General features: G+C 43.4%; 1 protein-coding gene across 1 annotated transcript; it reads left to right on the top strand.

The window, feature by feature from the left end:
* The first annotated feature begins 1,856 nt into the window (after positions 1 to 1,856).
* Positions 1,857 to 4,074, top strand: gas1a (growth arrest-specific 1a). Its single transcript, XM_041937519.1, has one exon. The coding sequence runs from the start codon at positions 2,435 to 2,437 to the stop codon at positions 3,221 to 3,223; it is 789 nt and encodes a 262-aa protein (XP_041793453.1). The 5' UTR covers positions 1,857 to 2,434; the 3' UTR covers positions 3,224 to 4,074.
* Positions 4,075 to 11,613: the final 7,539 nt, after the last annotated feature.

The following is an 11,613-nucleotide window of genomic DNA, read 5'->3' on the forward strand; positions in this document are numbered from 1 at the left end:
AGAGACGAAGTTACAGTTGGTGTTTTATGACCCGAAACTGCAGAATCACAACCCTCAGATGTGCATTTTTCCTTTCATTATAAATGATACACAGTAAAGCCAATTTAACACTGTAAAACTGAGTAACATACATTGGTTCTCTGGCCTCAATTCGTTGCTCTGACATTTTGCTTAATCACATGAATAACTAACTTTGCAGATTATTCAGTGTAGTGAGAAATCAGAGGAGGCAGAAGTTTCCATTTTTGCCACAGATATCCACAACTGAGCAGATTGCAAGTCTGTGTCAAGATATTATGATTTACATGCAGGTAGAAATACTTCCTGTGGCTTCACTTTCTGTCTGCCCACACGTATTAACTATTGTAACCTGTTTCATACCGCTTAGCTGTTGAAATTTAACGGTGGAGATGAAAAAGAAACCACTAACTGACACAAACCGGCTGAGGAAATTTTGGTTAAGTGAAAAAAAGTGATGAGTATATCACAGGAAAACTCCACTTGATGACATACTGTAACTGAGGGTCAAGTCCTTCAGGTTGGACGGACTATCCTGGGCAGGAGTGAAGTCAGATCACAAGTTAAGGCAAAGACAAGAGCCGGTGCTCTGATTCACCGGCTTAGCACTCGACAGCGTATGATGTATTGCAATAATATGAGTCAAGTTAGCCTTAATGAGTGATTATATTAAGTGATGTTCACTGAGTGCCCCCTTACAGCACAATTAATTTGTACTCAACTGCTCTGCTGAGGAAGAGTTAATAGGATGTGGATGATTAAATTATCAGTGAGGATGCTGCACAGATCATTAGCACTGCGGGCATGAAGTTGTGGAGTTCAATTTATTTTTGTACAGCAGTGCAGCCACAGCGTCATTATCAATTACCTACAGGATAATAATACAGCATTAAAACGTGTTTATTCAAGCATTATGGTACTAAAGCAAATATATCACATACTGTGACTGCCCCGCAAAAAGCGAAAAAAGCACACTTTATTAAGGACTCTGCAAATTAAAATAATTGTAACTGAAAAATTCAGTCGGGGTATAACATGTCAGAAGGCAAGATGCCGTTTAGGTAAGTTGTTATAGCATTGTAAATTAAGCATTATGAATCGATAACTAAAAACTAGTATGGACATGGACTGATATGTTCATGTAAACCTTCCATTTTCCCATAAAACTATATTATCATATACTTTTTAGGATGCACATTAAGAAATTCTGCCAAAAACATGGATAAAATCAGTTTTCACATATTAAAGAGGGAGGACTGCTCTCTACTGTCCAACACTTTATTCCACAGACTGTTCCTCAAAAAAACAGATATATCAATGATAATAAATAATATAAATATATAATATAAATTAAATGTTCATACATAAAAATATCAGTTGGTTGTATTTTATAACTTCTGTTATCCTACATGCCATAACGTAAAAAAAGGCCATGGGAATGTGTTTAGTAATATTGTAAATTAAAATAATGAACCGAAGCTGGTGATCATAGAGATCCAGAAACATGACAAACCACAAATAAGAGCAAGATTTTTATGGAAACCTTTTCATTTTCTCATAAAACCTGACCATCAAGTGTACAATCTGATTTTATAAGAGTAGGAAAAGGTTCACAGAATCAGCACCTCAGATAATATACTGGGAGGACTGCTGTCTCCATTAAATCTACTCTCCAGCCCCTTCATCCCACCTCACCTTGTATTTCTCAAGACCATCTTCCTCCCACCCTGAACTCCCGCCCATCGCTACGTACAAACCCACAACAAGTGTCCAACCAATGAGAAGCACCTCGCTAATGTGTGGCGAGGGGCTGAGGAACAGAAAGACAAATGCTCAAAGGGGAGAGAGTAGAGGACCACTTTGCGACCCACAAGGGTTGTTGTTTTTCCCCGTGCATTATTTGTTTGCACTCCCGTGCGCACAGGGACTTCTAAATGATCCGGCGCAGTCCGGCAGAGGACTCTCGGGACTCGTCCGGCTTCGCTTTTTGGTGGAGATCCGCTAGCGGGGAGGACGCAAGAGGGAATCGCTGAGCTGGAGGCAGTTTGTTGCATGAGCTCAAAGCCGCTGCGATGGAATGAGCCGCTGCAGAAACTCTCCTAAACTTGTGGAGAACTTTTCCGCTGGCGTCTCTTTTACTCTTGCGAGTTTCTATTTCAGCCGTCGCCCCCATCATGTATGGATAACGGGAGGTTCGCTCAAGAATCCGGCTCAACTGGATCAGCGCTGACGGGTTTATGGAGCCGGGATTACACAGCGCAGTGCCAGCCTGTTGAACGCCCACACACGGGCCTATCGCACACCATCTGCCTCGGAATAAATAAGACTCTCCAGTGAGGACACTATCCATGGACGTGGTGTAGAAGTTTTACATATGACACTGCTGTGAGCTCTCCAGTTTCTTGCAGCCAGAACAATGGCAAGCTCTGGCGCAACGGCGCAGAGCGTCTGTAGATCTGTTTGGCCTCTCGGTTGCGTGCTTTTGTTTTTTGGCTACTTGTCCGTGGCCTCGCCGCCTCACGGTCGGCGGCTGATATGCTGGCAAGCCATCATGAACTGCCAAGCCGAGCCCGAGTGCAATTACGCGTACGAGCACTACACGCGCGCATGTGGCCCCGTGCTGAACGGGGAGAGGAAGAAGTGTCCCAGCCACTGCATCTCCTCGCTCGTCCAGCTCAATCTCACCAAAAACGGGCCGGCCCTGGAGGACTGCAGCTGCGCCCACGACCCGGTGTGCACCGGAACCAAGCGGGCCATCGAGCCCTGCCTGCCCAGGACTACCAGCACCGGCTGCACGGAAGCTCGGCGCCAGTGCGAGAGGGACCAGCAGTGCAGCTCCGCCATGCACGACTATTTGAAGCACTGCGGGAAACTTTTCAGCGGGTCGATCTGCACGAACGCCTGCCGGAATGTGATCGCGAACATGCGTAAAATCCCCAAGGGTCAGCAGCTGGACACTTGCATGTGCGACGGGACGGAGAGGGCTATCTGTGAGTTCGTCAAGACCAGCATGAAGACGCTGTGCTTCGACTCGCCCGTGAGGGACGAAGGCAGCGGGTCCGACTACGACCAAGATCTAGAATACGATGACGACCCCGTGGATCCGTACTATGTAGAGAAGCCTGACAGCGGAGCCTCTCTCTCGGCGGCCCAAGGTGTTTTGACCCTGTTGGCATCCATTTTGGCTCTATTGCCCCTCATTTAAGTCGCCGGGTTCATAATTTGCCCAGACTATTGTCCGGATAAAAGGCAATCTAAACTTTTGTCACTCATTGACCTGCTTCTATTGTGAAAGGTTAGAGCCTCACAGACTGAAGAAAAGGGGGTCTCGGCGCAGGCCTTGTTTGATTTCAGAGTTTTAGACGCTGAAGGATATCACATCAGGATATTTTCTATGCAAATGAGACCAGAAAGTCCCTTTGAAGCTGCCTGCGCTCCGGGCAGCTCTCTTATCAAACCACACCACTTCACGGCTCTCCACATGCTTTGCTTATGTGATAAGCTACATTAGATTGTGTGCTTTCTCTCAGTCACAGACTCTGGTAGTAAAGTTGTCACAATAGAGGCACAGTTGGCGTTTTTGGTAACAATGCAACGTTTAATCAGTATATGCTGTGCACTGCCAATCTTTTTTGTTTTTTTTTAAAGATATGAACTATTTTTATATGACACTGTTGCCATCTGGCACCAGGCTATCCGATTTACAAGTATTTAATGCTGGAATCTATGAACTTGTATATAGATGAGGAGTTAAAGTGAAACAGTAATTTATTACATGCCACCTAGTTACATCCAAATGTTCATCATGTGAATAAAAGACTGAGATTTCCAGCTTTAAAGGGAAGTTATTTGGACTGTATTCTCTTCAAAGATAATGTGCATTGTATATATGTGTATAGCCAATATAGATTTTTTTTTTCCAGAGAATCCTCTATGTTTGAGGCTATGAGATGATTTATTCACTGTGTATAGCCTAGAGAGAGACATGTCTAAATCCACTGTATGATTGCCTTATTGATATACTTATATAGAAGGCATAAAGGAAACTTGAAGATATCATTCATGGCTGTGAGTTATTTGTTACTTCGTTGATACGTGTTGTGCCCTAATTCACACAGAAAGTAAAATATAAAGAGTGTTAACAAAGTTGTTCATCTATAATAAGCCTGGTGGAAAGTAACAGTTTTATCAGTTGTCTCAAGTCAAGATATTGGCAACAAGAGCAGACATCTGTTATACTGGCTGAGAAATATCAGTTCATGCTTTTTTTTAGTTTCTCAGATGACCCGTTTTTCCCTTTAAATTAAATCAGCTTGGAGTAGCTGTATGTTTAAAAGTCAGCAAGCAAAAATAATGTAAATCTGATCGTAGTTATACACACATTTTTACTTTTAAATACACTTTTATACTTTGCAGGGTGATTCAGGTCAGATGTGCATGAAATAAGCTTTTGCTTTGGCTTACATTGGTGGTAAAAGCAACTTATCTTGAGCCATAATGACTGATTTAAAGTGCCATGTTGGCTATGTTCCTTTTAACAGTTTGCTCACTTAACTATTTTGCTCACTTAACTCTTGCTTGTGAAGACAAACCAAATTCACAGATTTTAACCAACATTATTTTTATACTGGAGGTTGTGTGAGAGATCATTAAGGTATTTTTATTTTTTTTTTTAAGGATGTTTGTCCGATAAAGTGATATCCCTGGTGTCCGATTACAGCTGTGGAACAAAAATGTGGAATTTTACACATGCTGGATCTACAGTATGAGTAGTACATACAGGCTCATTTAAAATGCAGACCAGCTTCCTCTGTTGACTGATAGCCTAATGACCTGCAATGTCTTGATTTAGCTGGCTGTTGTCAAAAGCAACTGACACCATAAATCAACAAACCCCCCCCCCCCCACCAACACCCTCTGCACCCAGGTATCCGCATATACAGTCACTGGCTGTTAGAGGCACAATCTGGGTAAAAAGTACAAATAAAGAATACATTAAATCATATTTATATCTATTTTTGAAATATGCAAATTTGGTTTAAGAGTTTCAGATGGAAAATCAGGAGTTTTGCTTTTTGTCATATATCTTAGAATAACAACAAAATATAATCTGTTTTATAGCAGTGTTCCTAAACATCACTTATATAAACAAACCTTTTGCACCATCAGACACATTAGTAGTTTAAATTAGCGGCTGTTGCTAAAAAAGATTATGGCTCATTCCTTTGATTGACTGACTGTAAATACAAGGCACACGATGCATGGTTTTTATTTAAATAATTAAAGCAGCCATGTACTGTGAGCATTATTTTCTAGCACACTTGTTGTTAATATTTTCATGAGATATGGCAGATCATGCCACCCCTCTCTTTGGCCGACTTTGGGGCCTTTAAATCAATGATTTGCTGCAAAATGTTTTATTAGAGGGGGGACAAGGGCCCTCCAGCTGAATGGATGTAGGAGAAGTCGAGTGGCATCTTTGTCATGGAAATGTTAAGCACATAATAGTTGGGCAGCACAATGGGGAGGCACTTCATTCTTTCAGGCTGGCTTGACACCTCTGGAGAGCCGAGCGGCGGGGAAGCATGTGGGAACGATCTGCTGCCGCTTGGGTCTCAACCCTCCACTGCAAGAAAAGAAGAAGAAAGCACATGACAGGCCCTTGTGAGGGGCGTTTTATCTTGAGTCCAGTCCCCTGTGTTTTTCTTAAATTATTATTTATTTATTTTTTATTATTTCTACCTTCATTTGTCTATTTCAGTATTCCTTGCTTTTTTTTGCTTCAGGAAATTACAGAATGAATTCAACCTTGGTACAGAAAGCCACTTCAAAACATTAATCTTCTTGTGTTTTTACTCCCTAAACATTACAGTAAAAAAAGTTACATGAAACTTATGCAGAAAAAGATCCCTGAACCGTCTTCATAAGTGTGGCTCCTAAATAAAATACCTTGTCAGTTTTTTGCAGTGTCGGTATGCAGCCCGCCGTGCAGGAGGAGAATAGCTCTGTGGCTCAGCCGGTCTTCCCCTCCTCCTCCTCCTCCTCCTCCTCCTCCTCCTCCTCCTCCTCCTCCTTGTCTTTCTTTTACCTCTCGCATTTGTTCAGGCAGTTTCAGCACTTAGAAAAGGCGCAGCGTGCGTTGATTAGGCTGTAATAATGCACTGTGTGTGAATGGATGAATGAGGTGCAAAAATCTCACAAAACTAGCCCGCTCGTCATAAAATGGAAATGGCGTACAATGAGCTCTTGAACACGTTTGCTGGTGTAGTGCTCACAAGGGCTGTAGGGTTTGAAAGGATAAGGGATGTTTTTATTTTATTATGGTATGAGTTTAGTTTAAATGAAACGAGTGAGGCAGCCGCAAGAAGTGAAATGTGAAAAGTTACCACAGCTGATTTTTGACAACATGCTGCTGCTAAAATGCCCTCCTCTCTTCCTCCACACACACACAGTAGAGTGTGTGTGTGTGTGTGCATGTTAGGGGGGGGCGGTTCTGGGTTTAATTTACAAACTTGGGCTGTTTGTGTTCCAGCTCTTTGAGCGTGTGTAAGGTATCTCTGCCATCAACTGTGCTTCAGTGAGCTCAGTTCACTTCCAAGCTCTGTTTCTTTGGCCTCCTGAACAAAACGGCCCACACTTCACCCCATGCAGATCACTTCACCCCTTCACCCCATGCATATCACAGCACAATGTTTACAAAGGTGCAGCTCTCTCAACCGCTCACGCCGGAGGTTCGATGCTCGCTGTAGACTTGCTTGTAACAAGATCTGTAATAATCCGTACAGTATTTTATTTATTTTTGTTTTTATGAAATGACTTTTCCCTTATTTTCTTTTCCCTCCTTCCACCACATTTATTGAACAGTGTGAGCTGAATAAGTTAAGTTGCCATGTGCATTACGTGACTTCTTTGTTACTCGTGGGGATATTTGACAACATGGAATATTTGACCTTAGACCTACTTTTCCTTGCAGTGTTTTCAGTTAAGGCCTGGCATCAGCTGGGAGGCTGTTTTTTCATGCAGAGGTAAATGGAAAACCTACATGGAACCTATTCAGCTGGAACTTGTTTTACTTAAAAAATCCTCAATCAAAACAAAAAACTCTGAAAACCGTCAGTGTTTCAATGTGTTCTCTTAGGAGCTGAGGCTTGAATATATATGTTTAGTCTTTATATATAGGTATGTAAGGTATAAAGTTAAAAGTTTGCATGTTTGACTGTTTTCCACCAACTGTGATGCATTATGTTCTCTATATTTCCACATATTCTCGTGTCTGATTTTCGATGAAACTACACCGTATTCCTAATATTACACCATCTCAGGCCTCCTCGCTCCTGATGTGTGCTGCCCATATTTCTCACAGGCATTTGTTTTGGCCTTGGTTCCACGCGAGGTTGTGCAGAAAGTGATGTAGAAATGGTCGGACAGTTGGAATGGCTGAGACGGAGGAGGAGGCACTGAGATGGAAAGTTCATTTGAAAGGATTTGGAAATAATCCCCTAAAGTTACCACAGGGTATTCGATGGAATGGGCTCCACCTCGACTCCCCTCTGTGCCATAGCTCTGGTGCGCATTTGTGAAAAGGTAGTCATAAAAAGAGGTGTTGCTGTTAGTTGCTCCCTCGTGATTTTCACTCAAAATGTGTTTTGGTATTGCAAGTTGTTTCGGTTCTGCGGATGATCCTCCTCGCCCTCGCTTGGGGATCGCTCTCTGAATTCATGCCATTGGAAGGAGACGCCGGTGTCACGGCGAAGCAAAGATCATTGATTTTGCATCTCTCTCATTAGCTGCTTGGCCGATGCCAGGAGACTTTCGAGAAACTCTTGTTGTTTTTCCTCCCTTCTATTTCAGCTGCCACTTTGATTTCATCATGCAAGACCTCTGCTGAGTTCACAACCCTTTGAAATGAGAAAAAGGCCTGTAATCCAGTTACTCAAGCTGCAGCCCGACTCCTCGGGTCCTGAGAGAAAACCTGCGGCACTAATCCCACTGTCACCAAGAGAACGCTTTGCTACCTGACTGTTTGTGGCAGCCATTTGATATATTCGCTGTTTTAAATGTTGCTGTTGAGCATTTCACAAAGGGGGTCACAAATTGTTGCACACAGGTTTTGTTATTTGTACTGCCGTGGTTATATAGCTGGTGTAGTGTTAGAAAAATCAAAAAAAAAAAAAAAGCCCCAAAACCCATAGTAGTTTAGCTGCAGAAGAATAGAAAACCAGTGGTTTGTTTAGGAAAAGGACTGCAAATACAGTTTTTCACCCAGACTTGGCTGCAAATTAGCTACAAATGCTGGGAATTTTTTCCAGTTACATGTACTGCTGCCTCATTGCACTCTGAATATTGTCAAACTACTGTTTCAAACCAGACTTTTCAACTGTACAAAGCACTCATACCAGCAACACAGCCTTCTTTGCCCCCTGTTTAGTAATCGTTTTCACAGAAGGAAAGAAAACACACACCAGCAAGGTGAACAGAAATGGTGTGTCTGACCCCAAAGCTCTGGCCATGTCATCTGAATGACGGCTAGTGGTTTGACTGAGTCAAATTGTACGTTACCATGTGTGTCTGTGCAGAGTCAACATGTTGGCAGGATCATCAAATTCTCAGGAGAAACATTTGCTTAAGATTAAAATTTCATGATTCCCGCAGAGAAACTGGCTCATTGTGGTAGTAATCGCATGCAGCGAGGAAAAGCTGAAAAGAAATGAAAACAGACGGGTTCGGAGTAGAGGTAAAATAAAAATGTTGGCTACAAAATGCATAATACTGCAATCTAAAATTAGTTTAGATGTTTAAGTGGTGAAAGAAGCAAAATTGTGGAAATGAGATGGACAATTTTGAGCAGCCTTTGAGTGATGAGACAGAAAATGCAACCAAAATATGAAACATTCCCACTAACAGACTGTCCTTCAAAGAAAAACAGCAGTGCAGGAAGAAGTGCCCCAAAAAGACATTTGCTTATGTTGAAGTAACAAAGCCCTCCAGTAACCATAGTAATCATGTCTGGAGCAAAGAAGGAAGTAACTTGATGTTATCATAGAGCGACAGAGTCCCTGTAGGGAGGAGGATGAACGGGTCAGCAAAACATCCGACTTTTAAGTTATAACCCTTAAGATTTCTGTCCTGGTTGCTCTGGCGACACCGATGGTTACTGATGGTATCTGCAAGGGTGGTTTAATACTACAGCTCCCAGAATTCTGTGGGCAGCAAACACTCCCCCAGCAGCGGCTTTGCCAGAAATGCAAAAGAGGGGCAGCTGGTCTATCTGTTTACAGTGCAGCCAAACAAACATGTTCAAGGTTATTGTAGGTATTTGAATCCTGGCGGACTCCGCCACTTACAAGACTTTTATCACAGCAGACCCTCGGTATCTTATCCAGACACACAAGGTACCCTTTAGGGTCTGTGACGTACCCGGATTTCAACTAACTTCAATGTAAACCCACTTACAGCAAAATCACATAGTATTACAACAGTTAACAAGTTGTGTGTATGACCCGCCACTTAACCCAGACCTCCACTCCTCCAAAGACCTTTTTTGCTCTTAATACTACATCACCTTGCTCTGAGCTTCGAGTATTGCCACAAATGTGTTTACAGTGGAGTTAGTTGAAAGCCTGGTACGGTGACGCTTGTGCAGCAATATTTAATGCTCTGGGAATGAGATCCGGCTATACTCCTCGAGTCCACCAACCACCCAATGCACTTTCCAACACATGCCACATCCACCCATTCACATGCTCAGTCACACTGATGGAACAGCCACCAGGAGCAATTTGGTGCTCAGTATCTTGCCCAAGGACACTTTGACATGCTGACTGGTGGAGCCGGGGATCGAATCTGATCGCTGGATGACCCGCTCTGCCTCCTAGGGCCTCATTTATATAACTATTCTTTGTTGTAGTTTAAGATCAGACCTTTTCTTTTTAATATCAGCCACAGTTCCGTCATTCTGCCCGGCCCCCTTCACTGCAATGGCGACATAGCTGCGTGTTTGGCTCTGTCTGTCAACCCACTGTTTAGTCCACCAAACGATACGTGTTGCCAGGCTTCAATCTCCTCCACCATCGTAGCTATCTCGTCTTCCAAGAAGTTTGCTTTTCTCTTTTCTTCCATGGCTGTTCCTGACTAAACCCTCATGGGTGCTATAAGGGGAAGTCACAAGGCAGGTGCCGTCAAGTAAAGCTGAGATTTGTAGATCGCTGGTGCGTAAGATTCAAGGTTCTTTCTGCTCAGCGTCTTCTATGAAGCAAACGTGAGCACACTGTCGGAAATGATCTTAAGACCACGTTCAAGTATAAATCTAAGAACATTTTAATCATTTGGACAACTTGTAGCAACAGTGAGTAATAGTTTTATTGTTAACCTCAAGGTCTTATTGACGTGATTTGATGTGATTATTGGCTTGTTCTGATGGCAGAAATTGTTTACTGTGAACCTCAACAGAAGGGCTGTATTTGTGTCTAACATTGTGGGATACACGGTTAAAAGAAGCATAAATTAGCTGCGGCAGTAAATGTTTGTGTACAAACAGCTGGGACAGAATGACATATGGCTAGATGTCTTAGCTCTTGGCAATGTTTTGTTTTGAGAAATTGGTATTGATTAGACCTCTCAACTCCACAGATATATTACGGCCACTGCGTGCGGTAAATTCTACTTTACAGCTCGCAAATTGAACTTCTTAACAGTTTATTGTGCTCTGTCAGCCCGGCTGGTGCGAAGCTGCACCCTCCGTCAGCCTGTAACAGCCAGCGGGTCCAGCTGCTCTGCGGGCTCGGGGGGACATTCCCAGCATGTTCACACATCACTGGAGGATCTGGAGTGTTTGCCTTTCACTTTGACCACAACACAAACAACTTCACCCACAAATAAACAAAACACGAGGCAGGGGCCACGGGTGCAGCAGGACGCAGTCCAAGAGGCGCTGAGACAACGAGTCGGGGACGCCTCTGTTTGGTCGCTTGTGTTTGTGTTTACGTGTGTGTGTGTGTGTAGCTGCTGGTGTGTATGTAAATGTTTGCATGTGCAACTGGAAGTGAGTGTGGTGGAAAGTAGTTTTAAAGTAAGCCGATCACTGTGTTTTGTAGCAAGTGCTAAGACATTTATGCTTTTTTTTATGGAGACGGATGCACCAATGCGGTTTAGCCGCCCGTCTCTTTTTCCCAGCGTGATTACCCACAGCCAACCTTTACCTCTAAAAGCCTCCTCTTGCTGTGCACTTTTGAGAGGCCTCCACAATTCAAGGAATTAGAAGAGAGGGGCAGAGGAAAGGGGGGAGGGGCAGGGAGGAGAGACAGAGAAAGAGACAGAGAGGAAAACACAAAACTTGCTGACACGGGGCATAACTTAATTTCCACGGTAGGGGGACAGCTGTGCAGTGTAATCTGCCATGGCAGCCCATTCAGACTTCAATGGCAGGCTTGACCCGCCAAGGAAAACTCGAACTGCAGCCAGCCCCTTCTCAGTGAAGGAGGTGGTGACCGGGCCACCATTTATGGACTTATCTTAAAGAAACCTACCCTGCTTGCTTGTTATTGATAACACCCCCAGCCCCCCCCTCAACCCCTTCCACACACACACACATGCACA

This window comes from Chelmon rostratus, chromosome 5, assembly GCF_017976325.1.
Source record: "Chelmon rostratus isolate fCheRos1 chromosome 5, fCheRos1.pri, whole genome shotgun sequence".
Lineage (NCBI taxonomy): Eukaryota > Metazoa > Chordata > Actinopteri > Chaetodontiformes > Chaetodontidae > Chelmon > Chelmon rostratus.

Excerpts from the sequence above, each read along its gene's own strand:
- gas1a (XM_041937519.1), top strand. The coding sequence starts at position 2,435 with ATGGCAAGCTCTGGCGCAACGGCGCAGAGCGTCTGTAGATCTGTTTGG.